A 17,406-nucleotide genomic window follows, 5' to 3' on the forward strand; every position below is an offset into this window, starting at 1 on the left:
ATATTCCATTCTGAGGGAGAGAAGAGTGGCATTTTAAACTTAAATAAAGACAGAGCTGGCTAAAGTGAACTAGAAAATTAGGTTAAGGAAGTGGCAGACATTTAAGGAATTTTATAACGCTCAGCAAAACATTAATTCCAGTGAGAAAGAAAGACTCTACGGGAAGGACACACCAGCCGTAGCTAACTAAGGAAGTTAAACATAGTATCAGGTTGAAAGAAAAAAAAAGTGTACAATTCCACAAAGATTAATGGCAGGTCAGAAGATTGGACAGAACATTAAAAAAAACAGCAAAGTAGAACTGAAAGAATAATGAGGAGGGAGAAATTAGAGTACGAGAGAAAGATAGCTGGAGGTATAAGATAATAATCATTTCTGCAGGTATTTAAAAAGGAAAAGAGCAACTCAAGTGAGCATTGGTCCTCTACCATGAGTATGGGGAAATTAATAATGGAAAATAAGGAAGTAGCAGAAGAATTGAACAGATATTTTGCCTCTCTCTTCACTGTAGAGGGATACAAATAACACCCCAAAAATTATTGTGAATAAGGTGAAAGGGAGCAGGGAAACTTAAAACAATTACAATCACCAGGGAAAGGGTGCTGAGGAAATTATTAGAACCAACAAGTCCCCATGTTTTGAAGTACTTCATCCTAGGATCTTCCGGGCTCAGGCCACTGTCTGTGTGGACACAGTAAGAAGTCTCAACAGGTTTATTGGGTAGCACAAGCTTTCTGAGCACTGCCCCTTCATCAGGTGAGTGGAGGATTGGATTCACAATCAGAGCATATACAGACAAGAACTCAATTTACAAGATAATGGTTGGAATGCGAATCTTAATAGGTAATCAAGTCTTTACAGGTGCAGACAATGCAAGTGGAGAGAGGGTTAAGTGTCTGTGTGGAGTTTGCACATTCTCCCCATGTCTGTGTGGGTTTCCTCCAGGTGCTCCAGTTTCCTCCCACACTCCCAAGATGTGCGAGTTAGGTTGATTGGCCAAGCTGAATTGCCCCTTTGTGTCTGGGAGACTAGCAGGATAAATAGGTGCGGTTAAGGGTATATGGCCTGGGTGGGATTGTAGTTGGTGCAGACTCGATGGACAAAATGGCCGCCTTCTGCACTGTAGGGATTCTTTGATTCTAAGTGGCTGCTGAGATAGCAGTTGCATTAGTTTTGATTGTCCAAAATTCCTTAGATTCTGGAAAGGGCCTATCAGAGTAGAAAATAGTGAATGTAACTTCTTTATTCAAGAAGGGAGAGAGACAGACCAGATACAGACCAGTTAGCTTCATATCTGTCAGAGGGAAAATTCTAGATTCTATTATTAAAGAGGTTATAGCTGGGCATTTAGAAAATCTCAATGAAATCAGGCAATGTCAACATGGTTTTGTGAATGGGAAATCATGTTTGACTAAGTTATTAGAGTTCTTTGAGGAAGTAATAAGCAACATTAATAAAGGGGAACCTATGAATGTGGTGTACTTTGATTTCCAGAAGACATTTGGCAAGGTGCCACATCAAAGATTACTACACAAAATAAGAGTTCATGGTGTAGGGGGTAGCATATTAACATAAATAGAAGATTGGTTAGCTAACCGGAAACAGAGTAGGCATATGAGTTATTTTCAGGTTCGCAAGGTGTAACAAATGGTGTGCCACAATGATCAGTGCTGAGGCCTCAACTTTTTGCACAATATATAAATGACTTGGGCGAAGGGACAGAAGATATGGTCGCTGCGTTTGCAGATAATACTAAGGTAGGTAGGAAAGTAAGTTATGAAGAAGACATGGGGAGTTGCAAGGGAATATAAATAGGTTATGTGAGTAGGCAAATTTGGCAGATGGAGTATAATGTGGTAAAATGTGAACTTGTCTACTGTGACAGGAAGAACTGGAATGCAGCATATTATCTCAATGGAGGGAGATTGTAGAAATCTGAGGTAAAGCGGGATCTGGGTGTCCTGTTACATGAATCACAAAAAGTTACTGTGCAGGTACAGTAAGTTATTAGGAAGGCAAACGGAATGTTGTTGTTTGTTGCAAGACGAATGGAATATAAAGGCAGTGATATTTTGCTACAGTTGTACAGGACATTGGTGTGACACACCAGGAGTACTGTGTACAGTTTTGGTCTCCTTATTTGAGAAAGGACATAACTGTATTAGAAACAGTTCAAAGAAAGTTCACTCACCTGATTCCTGAGATGAGGGGGTTACCTTCTGAGAAAAATTTGGACAAGGTTGGGCCAGTATCCACTCGAATTCAGAAGAATGAGAGGTGATTTTATTCAAACATACAAGATCAGTGCAGACTCGATGGGCTGAATGGCCTCCCTCTGCACTGTCGAGATTCTATGATCCTGAGGGGGCTTGATGGTGTGGATCCTGAAAGAATTTTTCCCCTCATGGGAGCGACCAGAACTAGGTGACATAGTTTAACATTTTAAGGGATGTCCCATTTAAGACAGATGATGAGAAACATTTTCTCTCAGAGGGTCGTAAGTCTGTAGAGGCAGGGTCATTGAATATCTTTAAGGCAGAGGTAGATTGATTTCCTTGTTAGTCAAGAACCTAAGGGGATCAGGGTAGGCGGGAAAGTGACGTGGAGGCCACAATCGGAGTAGTCATGGTCGTATTAAATAATGGAGCAGTCTCAAGGAGCTGAATTGCCTACGCTTGCTCTTAATTCATATGTTCATATGCATACAAGCCTCTCCAGTCTTCTTGTTGATATTTATGCATATTTCAATTATATTACTTACCTTGGAGAATTTTGGGCTATTCCCTTCTTAAATTTGTGTTTCCCAGTATAATTATAATGTAGGCAATATCACTTTTAGCAAATAGTGATGTAATGGAAGTTTCAATGGTTCAGAGAACATGCTAAACCAACCAGAACTAAATTAATCTGACCTCTTTCTTTTGCTAACAGATGCCTGACTTCTCATCTTAATACATCTATTACTGCACAAAGCACTTGCATGATTGAGAACAGGATTTAAGCCCCATTTAGATTACAGCTAATTATATTAAACAGACAGTCACTTTCCTTTCAAATTAGCCAAAAAAAAATAAAGATGAGAATTGATTCGAATAAGAAGCTGATAAAATGGATTTACTGTAAATCACACTGTGTCTTATAAACAGAGGGATCATCCAACAGTGGCTAAAGCAACCTACGTATCTGAACTGCAGCCAGAAAAAAGCAGAGGCATTACAAGAGCTATCAAAAATGTTGAAAGTGTTTGTTTTGTTGATCTTGGCTGGGTGACAATGGAGCAGCAAAATTGGCCTCAGCACACTTAGGCTAACAAGGGGAAAATCAGCCACCGGTCGTGTTCCTGGCTGCCAGCCAGCAATCTCTTCCCTGACACTCTCCCCACTCGCTTTGACCTCTCCCCACCCCTCCCCACCCCCCACCCCCCCCCCCCCCCCCACCCCCCCCCCCCCCCCCCACCCCCCCCCCCCCCCACCCTACCACCCTGACTTACCCGCTGCTGCCAAATGGCTGGTCAGCATACCTCCAACCGGTAAGTCCTTTGACAGCCATGTCTTTTAGCCATCTCTCCTCTTAATAGCACACTGGCAATTCCTTTCAAGGCTGTGGGGGATCAGAAATACCTTGGTGGTATATGCCATCTCAGATAGTTGCTGGTTTGTAGTACTCATATTAGAGGTGGTTTAAACCACTGGTGGAAAACAGGTGGATAGTGGCCCATTCTTCCCAATGTAAGGTCCAAGTCTATTTCAGGCTTGAGCCATATGAGCATCTTACTACATAGAATCCCTACAGTGCAGAAGGAAGCCATTCGGCCCATCAAGTCTGCACCAACTCTCCGACAGAGCATCTTACCCAGGCCCTATCCCCGTAACCCCAAATATTTACCCCACTAATTCCCCTAATCTATACATTTAAGGGGAAATTTAGTATGACCAATCCACTTAACCTGCATATCTTTGGACTGTGGGAAGAAACTGGAGCACCCGGAGGAAACCCACGCACTCACGAGGAGAACTTGCAGACTCTGCACAGACAGTGACCCAAGCCGGGAATCGAACCCGGGTCCCTGGTGCTGTGAGGCAGCAGTGCTAACCACTGTGCCACCATGCTGCCCTACAACTTAGCGAAGACCACTGGTTAATTTGCTCAGTGCCCAGTACAGGAAGGTGGACTGGACTCGGATTCACATGTGAGAAATTAGCCATCCTTCCTACCCCACGCCATCCACCACCCACCTGAAGCAAGTATATGCATTGACTCAAAAACCGGCCAAGAGGGCTGAGTGGCAAGATAAATGGGATAGTAAGTGACCAGATGGCACATTTTGGTTGCTAATACCCTATTTACATCAGTCAGAGGGAGCTTAATCTAAATGGTTAGGGTTTTGTCACTGAATAGAAGCAATGACTGCAGTTGGAAACTCCTATACAAAACTACACCACATCATAATGGAAACTAAGCTGCTAAATGTATTCTCCTTCTTTAAGGATCATAAAACAAGAAGCCAATGATTACATATTTGCAACTAAATACTGTGGAAAGTTTGTGGTAGGCCACATTGCTCTAGTCGCAAAGCAACCATTACAATGAGCACTGTATTCAAGCGCAGAGCAAAAGATTATGTTGGTCCCTTCTATTTTTGATGTTTTTTCCTCTTTGCTTTTAGTCTGGGATTAACCTCATGCTGAAGTGGCTTTTGGCCTTTCAATGCATTCATACACCGAATAAACTTCCTTTAATGGGCTGTGCTGTGGTTAGAATTGAGTTGAGTTATTAGTAGCTGACCCTTTCTGACCACACAGCCCATGGACACTCCCCTTAGTGTGAATTCAATGTGACCAGCCAGCCCATTAGCACCTCATATTTGTCTTATTTAAATATGAATCAGTAACCTTTAGCTTTCAAAGTCAACCAGCACGTACATAACAACTTGTTGTAGCATTATGCTGCTGTCACTTTTTCTCTTGTGAATGACTTGGTGCAAATTGCAATTAGAAAATACACAAAAATTTAACAATCGCTTTCCTCAGAATCTCTTTAATCCTCTTTCTTGCTGCCTTCATATTAAACGCCCAACCCCCTTATGCACATTTTATTTGTAAACACATCACAGAGCTGCTTAATACAATTCACTATGGAGGCCAAAGTTTAAGTTCTATGCACTACATTTGCAACAGAGGGAAATGGATAATTCTTTTTTTATGTACATCTGTTACTATGGTTACCTTTCAAGGTCATATGTCAGTAGGTTGAAGCTTAACGCACAGAGACACAAATTTTCTCCTCAAAAATTCAACGGTGCTGATCATAAAGGGCTTTGAGGACATTTTTGAGCCAAGCATTACATTTTTTATGAACTATATTGTGTAAAAAGCATTTTCTTTTTTTTTGAAAAAACGAAGAGCTCAGGGTAACTGCACAATCTGTCCTCCAAAGGATCATCCAATTGGCAGAATGGTTATAGAGTTTAACAAAAGTCGTCATCAAGAGAACCAATCTGCTTATTGTTGTTAAAAACAGCTGCAAGCGAACATGTTCCCCAGTTGTGCTGGCAACCGCACCTCCGCGCCCCCCCCCAACCCCACACCTCAAATTTTCCCCAGCTGCCGGGAGTAATGCTACCAGGCTGTCAGCGGTGAACTGATCCAGCGACTGACAGGACTACCTTCATAGGTAGCCTGCTCCTGCCTTCTGGAGCTCCCATTTGGTGGCATTGTTGATGCAGCAACACACTCTCTTAATAAACATGGCATCACTGGAGTAACAAACTAATTAAAGTGGAGTCAAGACACACCAGAACAGTTCTAAATCACTGGACCTCTGTCTCATAATAGAAATGAGGCATGAGAAAAATTAATGAGCAAAAGGAGTCAGATTGACTTCCTAGCAATGTTTAGCTAGAACCCATCTGATCATTAAAGTTAAAACAAATTGATGCCTCAAGCACAGTTTACAGGCACTAATTGAACAGTGAAATGCACTGAAGAACACCGCATTAGTCATTTTTCAGCACTGGTGTTACTGATATGCATTTTTGCTGCCATTTCATTAGGAACATACTGCCTCAATACACTAATCATATGCTCAGTCACAGAACAATCAGTACATTGAGCATCTGCAAGCTGTGCCCCCACAGCTAAAGCTGATAAGGTATCTGTTCTTTTGAGTAACCTCAATTATATAGGAGGCATTTCATGGTTGATCCTAATGACCAAATGCTTATCACTGACCCATCAAGTGTCAGTGCCTGCCATATGGTTTAACATTACGTGGGCTGTCACTGCTATCGACTTCAGATGGGACACACTCAGCAACAAATCGTCTCCGAACACCAACTATACTAAGGGAAGAAGATGTTTTGCCAACATCCCGTACAGAAAAAAAATCCATAGCAATTTTACAGGTTAACGATCATAAGCTTAGAACTGTGCATTTGTCATCGTGACAAAATAAAGCAAGTTGCTAAATGCCCTTCTGAAATTTGCAAATATTTATCGTTGTTTCTGCCTGCCATTACTCACTGTGCTGGGAGTCTACCTCTTTCACCCCAGCAACTGCTTGTCAATGTAATGCAGGAATGAATATTTGTGCAGCTTTTAAAATTTTTGAAGAGTTTCTCATTCAAAATCGAAAAGCAGCACAGCTAATTGATGCTTTGATGACTTCAGTTCAATGAACTGTTCACTGCATTATTTTTGACTGTTTTAAAAATACTTGACAATATTTTCTTCTGTGCATTAAATTCACAAGTGCAAATGACATGAAGGTCACCTTTCTCCTGCATTTCACAACATTAACTTGCAATTTGCATCAGCATTAATATAAATCACCCAATGAATGTCTAAATGTCACAAGTGCGCTGAAATTTGCATATCTGTAACTTTGTTGCATTTTCAATGAGAATTACATGTGCCATGTAACACTTGGAATATTCTTTATAAATCGGTCTCTGAATCCTTTAATGTAGTCACTTTGATCTTTTGATCTATGTTAAACTTATAATCCTTTTTATCCTTCATTGTTGGGAAGTGAAATCGCTGACAAGGACAACATTGATAGTCCATCGAGGAGTTGCTGGTGAGCTATTGTCTTGAACCACTGCAGCCCATCTGTAGGTACACCCACAGCGCTGTTAGGAAGAGATTTCCAAGACTTTGAGCCAGTGACAGTGAAGGACAGCAATACAGTTCCAAGTCAGGATGGTGCGTAACTTGAAGGGAAACTTTCAGGTGGGGTTGTTCTTCTGTAGAAACATCGAAACATAGAAACTAGAAGCAGGAGTAGGCCATGCGGCCCTTTGAGCCTGCTCCGCCATTCATTTAGATCATGGCTGATCATCAAATTCAATATCCTGATCCTGCCTTCCCTCCATATCCCTTGATCTCTTTAGCCCCAAGAGCTATATCTAATTTCTTCTTGAAATCACACAATGTTTTGGTCTTAACTACTTTCTGTGGTGGTGAATTCCACAGATTCCCCACTCTCTGGGTGAAGAAGTTTCTTCCTCACCTCAGTCATAGAATCATGAAATCCCACAGTGCAGAAGGAGGCCATCCAGCCCATTGAGTCTGCACCGACCACAATCCCACCCAGGCCCTATTCCCGTAACCCCACATATTTACCCTTCTAATCCTCTGACACTAGGGTCAATTTAGCATGGCCAATCAACCTAACCCACAGATCCTTGGACTGTGGGAGGAAACTGGAGCACTCGGAGGAAACCCACGCAGACACGGGGAGAACGTGCTAACTCCACTCAAACAGAGACCCGAGGCCGGAATTGAACCCGGGTCCCTGGCGCTGTGAGGCAGCAGTGACTAACCACTCCTAAAAAGTTTATCTATTATCCTCAAACCATGACCCCTAGTCCCCCACCATTGGGAACATTCTTTCTGAATCTACCCTGTCTAATCCTGTGAGAATTTTATAAGTTTCTATGCAATCCCCTATAGATTCCAAGTGGTAGAAACTGCGGATTTGGAAGATGCTGCTGAAGGAGTCTTGATGAATTGCTTTGTGAATATGGTCTATCATACACACTGTTAGCACTGCGTACGGTGGTGGAGGATGTGAATATTTAAGGTGATGGATGGGATACAAATCATGCCTTGGATAGTGTTGAACTTCTTGAGCGCTGTTGGAAATGTACTGCAGACAAGTGGACAGTACTGCAGCACATTCATCACATGTGCCTTGTAGGTGATGCGCAGCGTTTGGGGAGTCAGGATGTGAGTTATCCACCACAGAATTCTTCTCCCCGATCTGCCCTTGTAACCATAGTATTTAAAGGGATTGGTCCAGTTAAATTTCTGGCGAAGATGTAGATGGTGAATGATTCAGGGATAGTAATGCTGTGGAATGTCCAGCAGAGGTGGTTGGATTCTCTGTTGTTGGAGATGGTCATTGCCTGACACTTGTGTGGTACGAATGCTGCTTGCCTCTTACCAAAACTGAATATTGTCCAGGTCTTGCTGCATGCTATTGTGGAATACTTCAGTAACTGAGGAGTCGTGAATGGTACTGAGCAATGTGCTATCATTGGCAAACATCCCCACTCATCATAGTAGATTGGAGGTAAAGTAATTGATGAAGCAACTGAAGATTTCTGGGCCAAGGACACCACCCTGAGGAACTTCTGCAGTGATGTTCCGGGGCTGAGATAATTGGCATCCAGCAACCACAAATATCTTCCTTTGTGCTGTACTATGACTCCAATCAATGGAGAGTTTTCCCCCTGATTCTTAATGTTCAATGTTACCTTCAATGTTGCTCAAAATCTTAGAAGGCTGTACGTGGTTAAATGCTGCCCTGACGTCAACTGCATGTTGCAACACTTTCAGCCAGCGGGATTCTTCGGTCCCACAGCACTGAACGGAGATTTGGCTGAGCGCCAAATTCTCCATCCTCGCTCCGAGCAGCGGCAGGGCATGAACGTCCTGGAAAACTCCAACCAACATCAATTTGTGCTTTTACCGTCAGATTCTTTCATGGAAAAAAGTGAACTATTGTGTAAGAAAAATCACAGTCCATATTCCTAATAATGGGTGAGTTGGTGCTAATGCAATAGAGAGTTTAAGGTAAAACTGTATCTCTGCTACTGGCTATTACAATGGCATCATTAGCACCTGCAAGGAGGCACTGTGTTCTGTCATGTTTAGGGTGGCTACAAAAACAAATTGGTGTCTATAAGCGGAGTAAACAGCACATTTTGTAACATCTCCTTCAAGGTGATGGTTCCCCTCTGAGGCAAAGGGCCAAATTTGAACGGAGCAGGGTATCACATGGCGTGCCCCATTAGTTAGACTTGTTTGTGCACACTTGGGTTTAATGTGGCTGTGTGAGCTATAATGCCCATGGAAAAGGTAACATGCCACCTGGCGCCTTGGAAACAACTGAAAAGTTCACCTCCTTAACCAATGAGATTAAAGGATTGAGAAGGAAGATCTGAGAAGGAGGGTGCATCGAACCATAGAATCCCTCCAGTGCTGAAAGAGGCTGTCCGGCCCATCAAATCTGCATTGACTCTCCGAAAGAGCATCACACCCAAGCCCTCCCCTCCACCCTATCCTCATAACCCCTCACATTTACCATGGCTAATCCACCTAACCTACGCTTCATTGGACCCCAAGAGGCAATTAAGGATGGGCAATCCACCTAATCTGCACATCTTTGGAGTGTGGAAGGAAACTGGAGCAACCGGAGGAAACCCACGCAAACGCGGGGAGAGTGTGCAGACTCCACACAGTCACCCAAGACCGGAATTGAACCCGGGTCCCTGGTGCTGTGAGGCAGCAGTGCTAACCGCTGTGCCGAGAGTGGGGGAATTAATGTCAAATCGGGTACAAAAAGAGACATGAGGAGAGGGAAAGGAAGATTGGATTAGAAGAGAGAAAAAAGACAGAAAGGAATTTTAAAATCCCCGAAACAATTTACAACCTATAGGAAGACCGTTCTGCATCTATAATGATAACCTGGTGTTGTGAGACTTCATACTGTGTCCACCTCAGTCCAACACCGGCATCTCCACATCACTGTTCATTTTCTGGGCTAGAAATTGGCGGTCATTGATAATTACCAAGTTTTTAAAGGTTACTTAAGCTGTTAATGACTGGGCCTAGCTTTCTGTGGTGAGGATAATGGGTAATTAATGTACCTTAAACGTTTATTTCCTCCACCGTGGCTGCTGTGTGTAAGATGCACTGCAGCAACCTACCAGACTTCTTAACCCTCTATCTCCCAGAAGAACTGCAGGTTTCCCTCCAAATGACACATCATGCTGACATAGATTGAAATTCTGTTATTATAACTGGGACAAAATCCTCCCTCCCTAGCAGCACACTGGGAAGCTTTCACCACATGGACTGCAGCAACCCTCACCCCATCATGATCAAGTAGCAACCACCGGTGGGATTTCCCAGCCCTTTTCTGCCAATGGGCTCTTTCAGTCCTGCTGAAGTTGGACCCCCGCCGCCCCCCCCCGCCGCCCCCCCCCCACCCCCCGCAGCGGCAAGCTACACAAATGGCCACAGACTTCAGCCAGACCAGTAGATCCCATCGGCAGCCAGTGGCAAGCCGTCTCCAGGTTCGATTCCCGGCTTAGGTCACTGTTTGTGTGGAGTTTACACGTTCTCTCCGTGTCTGCGTGGGGTTGCTGCGATTTCCTCCCACAAGTCCGAAAGACGTGCTGGTTAGGTGCATCGGCCATGCTACATTCTCCCTCAGTGTACCCAAACAGGCGCCGGAGTGTGACGATTGGGGGATTTTTGCAGTAACTTAATTGCAGTGTTAATGTGTACCTTCTTGTGACACTAATAAATTAACTTTAAACTTTTTTAGTGCCATTGACCCCAAAGCTGAGATCCACCCAGGGGGAACAAGAGAAAAAGCAATTGACAAAATGAGTGGAAAGGGAACCCAAAATATATTAAAGTATCCAATAGTTTTGTCATTGGCTTCGAAATCAATTCCTAAAATATCTGTTGCTTCTGCAAATTTATTGCAGAATACTGAAGATATTTCTCTTCCGTATTGAGGAAAGAAAATCATGCTGAATCAAGGATTGGCTGAAAGTGTTTATCTCAACTTGCAAATTGAATGAAACAATCCAATACCTGATAAAAAAAGATGCAGCCGCTGAAGTGCCAGAAGAAATCCTGCCAGGGAGTAATGAATTCTGTGAGGCTGGTGGGCCGGTTGCCCAGGCTTGACTGCCGCTGCTTGGTGAGATGATGGTTTCTTGAGACGAGTCTTCTTTCCCGCTCTCTGTCATTGTTGCCTGTGCCTGAAGATGAAAAATAAACAGCAGACGATGGATGACACACCGACTTGTAAAGCATTTTGCTCTATATCATTGTTGGTTAGCTCCCTCATTCATTGCAGAGGTTGCGGTAGTGACAACTAAAATTAATTAAGGTGGACAAGCATGTCTTACATTGCCCAGTATTAGAGGTTACAACCGTGAATTCACTAGTCAGCAGCATACAACTAAGAGGCTTTGGTCAGAGTAATGCACAGTTAAACAGTCTGACAACCATGAAGTAATGGAGAAATATAAACCGATTTCCATTATTGTCACACATTTTATCATTCAATTGCAGAGCTGTTTGCCTTTTGTTATGGATATCTGCCATACATGGTTTCTCAGTAGTCCATCACCTGGGGTTACCACCTATTTCAGCGGTACCTTGTACAAGTTAAATGAATCATACTGTTTGCAAGGTCATTCAACTTTCTTTTTTGAAAATGCCTTTGTTTCTCCAAACAGTCAATGTGACGTCTTTTGTAAAAATATGATCAATTTGAAAATGCTAAATATTGTACTCCTGTTGAACGGACACCACTGAATGCCTTCCGAGCATCCATTTCTGGTTTCTATAATTGAGATGTATGTATGTACACACACACGCACACATACACACACACACGCACACATACACACACACACGCACACATACACACACACACGCACAAAAACACACACACACACACAAAGACACTTGCATACATACGCACAGGTATACAGACATACACACGTAAGCATACACATACACACAGGCACACACATGCAGACACACACAAAATCACATATGCAGACATACATACACACAGGCATACACACACATGCACGCACACACACTCTGGCACACACATGCAGATACACACACGAAAGCACACACGCATACATACTCACAGGCATACAGACACACATACAAACAGACATGCATACGCACACACATACACACACGGACACATACACGTGCATACAAGCATACACACACACACACACATGCATACACACACAGCTATTTGGTATGACTATTGAAGAACACTGAAACTAAATCCCAGTCACATTAGGACTCTTTTAAGAGCACCACTCGATTGGGAGAGTTTGCATCCAAAGAAAGTGCATGCACCCATACTTTGGAACAAAGCTGAGGAACGGACAAAATCAAACATCTTTAAAATGAGAGACTTGCCAATAATTGGGAAGGTATTCTCAGTTTTGCATTTTAATAAAATGCATATATGTATGATCGCTAGGGCAAGTTCTAATCTCAGGACACAACTCAACATTTATTGCATCCTTGCAATTTGAATAGCCAGAACTATACTGAGACAGCTATTAATTTCATATGGTCAATATGTTAATATGGGTGAACGAGTTTCAGATGCATATGCTTCTTCTATACTAATTTAATTCTTCCTTTCAACAGTTGAATCAATAAGCAAATACTTATTCAGTTTTAGATAAGTTCGACACTTTAGATTTATTTTGTCGACCTTGGAGATTAATCCAGGAACATGCAGAAATAGATGAAATGTATGGAAGGAGATTAGCTATATAATGCTGACCATATGAAGTTAAGGAGTCAAAAGGTGCACACACTCACGCACACACACACCACTACTGAGGCTGTAGCTCATTCTGAACAATGTTTCCCAACCTACCAATTAAGGCCACACTCTCATCTTTACTGGACCACTGTGACTATTCTTGGCATGGCCTCTTACAGATCATATCCCCTTGGCCCATTCAAGCTTCCAGAAATACTACAGCAGTTAATCCTCATTTCCAAGTGCCTTCCATAAGAATGTCAATGGATAGCAGTACTGGGCCAGTAATTTGCAAAGTAAAACTATACATCAAACAGTCTCAGTCACTCTGTCAAAGTCAACGAACGGAAACATGCAGCAGTTGAATAGGAACTGGGTCTTATGTGGGCTGTTAATCATGAAAAGCAACCTCCTGGGGGAAAAAAAAACTAACCAATAAAAGCTGTCAACAGTTTTTAAATTCTGTTGTCTGAATTCCCAGTCTCCTGCGACATGCGTATAACCTTTAGCCCACCATCAGTCCAAAGCCATGTCATTGAACAGGGACAATAATGCGTGGCTGCTGCTAATCATATGTTCAGTGCAGAAGGGGCAGCAAAAATCCATGTAGTGCAGGTAAAATTATAGAGTTGTTTCTTAGATCTTCTTTGCCTAATGTCATTGAAATTGCCTAAAGATATATCAATTTCCAGCAATGAATTTCCATTTACTGTTGAGTGCAATGCCTCAGGCCCTCCAGATAAGACTTCTGAAAGTACTGCTTGTAACAAAAACACACTCTTTTACTCAACTACAAAGAAAAAGAGAAAGATCTACTGGGATGTCTTTTAAAATATGCTGACAACATTTTCTTAACTCACAAAGTCTGGCAGTTTCTTTTGCCTGTGTATCTCCTACTTTCTTCTTTAATTGTGCAAACCTGCTTTTTGTCAGCGAGTGTGTACCGTCACTGAGCCAACTGATTTCTGCAATTTGCTTCAGTGTTTTACAATCAATACCTCCTACCACTCTTCATTTAAATATTAAATTGTATGAAGTGACTTTTAATCTGCTTGTATTTCATGCAATAAATATTAGGTTGCTAGTATTTCCCTCTCTCTAAAGATAGTGTTTGGAGCAAAACACACAAGAATGAATGCTGTGGACAACTGAAGTCTGTTTACTTGCAGAACCATAATTTTTTATTGTCACATTCAACCGGAAGGCCAAAATAACTAAGGGAAGTGTTTCGCTGTTTACTTAGCCATGCAAATTTGTAATGTCATAATTTTTACTCATCCCAGTGCATTGACAGAAGGTACACATTACAGAAGTGAGGAATTTAGCGAGTTTGTGACAACCTTCTTCGGGATTCGTTGAGATGTTTACCCAGGATAGGTACATAACTTGAAAGTCCTGAATGGGTTTGGTCTTGCAGTTTATAGCCATCTCCTCAGCTGTAAGCTTAGGACAAAAGCTAAAACTTCCTTTTTGTGAAGGCATCATTTGTGTACTGCAAAAGTGTAGGTTTAATAATATTCAAACAGGCAAATGCTTTCTAAATTACCGATGACAGTCTGACAGAAAATGCATTTTCAAATTAAGGCTCTTATTCAGTAAGAACTCAATACAAAGGGGTAGAACATGCAGCCTTCAGTCATGATCCACCTTTTAATCCCATGGTTGATCAGTATCTCAACGCCACTTACCCTCCTTTGATCCATTGACACCATTACCTCACAAAAATCTATCGATCTCAGCTTGAAACTTGAATAGGCTAAACTTCTATGGCCTTTTATTTTGGTCGAGCGATTTCCAGATTTGCACTACCCAGAGCTAGTGTGTTGTTTTGCGAGTGATCTCATTCTATTGCTGGAAACTGCATCATTCAAGGACACAACTTCACTTTCCGCATGGACATTGATGACACATAGCTCTACCTCACCACTACCTTGCTTGACTCCACTGTCTCTGAAGTTGTCAGCCTGCTTATCCGACAGCATGGGGAGACAGTGGTATATAATGCTATTGGACTAGTTAACCAGAGGCCCATGTTAATGCTCTGGGGCTACAGTTTTAACTCCCACTACTGCTGCTGATGGAATTTAAACTCAATTAATAAGTCTGGAATTTAAAACTACTCTCAGTTATGGTGACCTTGAAACTCCCATCAATTGTTGCAAATACCCTTTTCCTGAATGAACTCTGTCCTGCATTTTACATGATGTGGAGATGCCGGCATTGGACTGGGGTAAGCACAGTAAGAAGTCTCACAACACCAGGTTAAAGTCCAACTGGTTTATTTGGTCGCACAAGCTTTCAGAGTGTCACTCCTTCTTCAGGTGAGTCACCTGAAGAAGGAGTGACACTCCAAAAGCTTGGGCTGCCAAATAAACCTGTTGGACCTTAACCTGGTGTTGTGAGACTTTTTATTCTGCATTGTACAGCCATAAATTTGCCTTTAGTGAAGGAAATCTGCCATCATTATCAGTCTGATTCCAGATCCACATTAATGTGGTTGGCTATTAAATGCCCTCTGAAATAGCCAAACAAGCCACCCAGTTTAAGGGTAATTATGATGGGCAGCAAATATTGGCCTTGCCAGAGATGCCCACATCACCTGAAAGAATAACAAAAGTACTGGATGATCAGAAATGTGTCCAACTCAATACTGAGAACATTGAAGCTATTGGGCAGAATTCTCCCATGTCCCACCAGACGGATAGATGGCAGGTGGGGCGGGGACACGCCAGTCCAGAACACGTTTGGAACAACATGATGCGCAGAAGTTGGGATTTGCCCGCAGAATGTGTGGGACTGCCTTTGAAGTTCAGGATGGAGGTCGCCTGGAACCCGGAACACCACAGCAGTGGGTGGAGGGGTGGGGTTGGGTGGTATGGGTGGGGAGGGGGGCGGCGCAGAGATCTGGTGGATCTTCCAGCTTCAATGTCATTGAGGAGGTCCACCTTGCAGCCTCAGAGTGTTCCTGGAGATCCATCTTCTTTCTCCAACAGTGAGTCAATGATGTTCAATATGGCATCTGGATATGACAGCGGGACACAGGCACTCAAGCCCGCACTGTCCCCTCTCTCCCTCAACCCTCACAATCCCCAGTGCATAATTAATGGGGTTGGGGCTGGAAGATATGGCGTGGTTTCCTATCAGCCTCTACAGCAGGAAATACTCCCGGCCCCACCCCCGCCATAGGACTTAGTTCCAGGTGGGAGAATTCCGCCCACTGGTCTTTGTTCCCACCACAAACTTCACTCCCTAGACACTGACACTGTGCCTCTCCCTGGCAACTTACATGTCAGATTGGAGCCTGAGATGGATTTCCGAGCAGATATCTGAGCCTTCACTAAGACCACCCATTTTCACATCTATAACATCACCCAGCTTCCTTCCTGCCTCAAGCCCAATCCGTGCTGAAACTCTCATCCCTGTCTTTGTTACTGCCAGAGCCGACCATTCCAACAGACTCCTTACTGGTCTCCCCCCTCTTTATACTTCACATTACCCAAACTCTGCTGCCCATGTTCTAACTTGCTCTGAGTCCGGTTTCATCCATCGTCCCTGTGTTTGCTGATCTACACTGACTACTGATTAAGCAGCATCTCAACCTTAAAGCTCTCATCCTTGTCTTCAAAACCTTCCATGACCTTGCCCTTCCCTAGCTCTCTAACCTCCTGCAGACTAATAATGCTCTGAGATATTTGCACTTCCCTAATTCTGTCCCTGTGAGCATCCTTGATTTTAATTACGCCACTTAGGCCCAAAGGTCTGTTATTCCCTCCCCAAACTTTTCAGCCTCTCTATATCACTTAGCTCCTTTAAAACTAACTCTTTGACCAAGGTTTTGGTCTCCTATATATGAGTTAGGAGCAGGAGTAATGGCCTCAGGAAAATCGTATGAGTTGGTCTTTTACATGAGAGCAGTATGATGTGAATGAGCAGCAGAGACGATCGCCACACGTGTCTTGGAAGGACCTCAAACAATGGAGGAAATTCATGCGTATTCGACTTTCTGTGTAAAACCAACACAACTCAGTATTGTGCAAGTTCCCTTCATTAAATATTGGTGCATTCTCACGATGTTTATAACAAAACTTTCCAGGAAATTCTGGACCATAGCCTACAACTATGTATGCCCATTGTTCAAGATCCAAGAACAAAGAAGAGTACAGTAAGAAGTCTCATAACACCAGGTTAAAGTCCAACAGGTTTATTTGGAATCATGAGCTTTCAGAGCGGAGCAGCGCTCCAAAAGCTCATGATTCCAAATAAACCTGTTGGACTTTAACCTGGTGTTGATTTGATTTAATTTGATTTATTATTGTCACATGTATTAACATACAGTGAAAAGTATTGTTTCTTGCGCGCTATACAGACAAAACATACTGTTCATAGAGAAGGAAACGAGAGAATGCAGAATGTAGTGTTGCAGTCATAGCTAGGGTGTCGAGAAAGATCAACTTAATGCAAGGTAAGTCCATTCAAAAGTCTGACAGCAGCCGGTGAGACTTCTTACTGTGCCCACCCCAGTCCAATGCCGGCATCACCACCTCAAAGAAGAGTACAGCATAGGAACAGGCC

The 17,406-nt window shown here is 42.9% G+C and overlaps 1 protein-coding gene across 1 annotated transcript in view; it reads right to left on the bottom strand.

The window, feature by feature from the left end:
- The window catches only part of LOC144506838 (kinesin-like protein KIF26A), a 215,824-nt gene that overhangs the window by 101,677 nt on the left and 96,741 nt on the right, over positions 1 to 17,406 (bottom strand). Inside the window, exon 4 of the mRNA XM_078233194.1 lies at positions 11,112 to 11,281. Coding sequence (XP_078089320.1) covers positions 11,112 to 11,281 — 170 coding nt within the window. The remainder of the gene's footprint in view (positions 1 to 11,111; positions 11,282 to 17,406) is intronic.

The sequence above is a fragment of the Mustelus asterias genome, chromosome 18, assembly GCF_964213995.1.
Source record: "Mustelus asterias chromosome 18, sMusAst1.hap1.1, whole genome shotgun sequence".
In the NCBI taxonomy this organism is placed as follows: domain Eukaryota; kingdom Metazoa; phylum Chordata; class Chondrichthyes; order Carcharhiniformes; family Triakidae; genus Mustelus; species Mustelus asterias.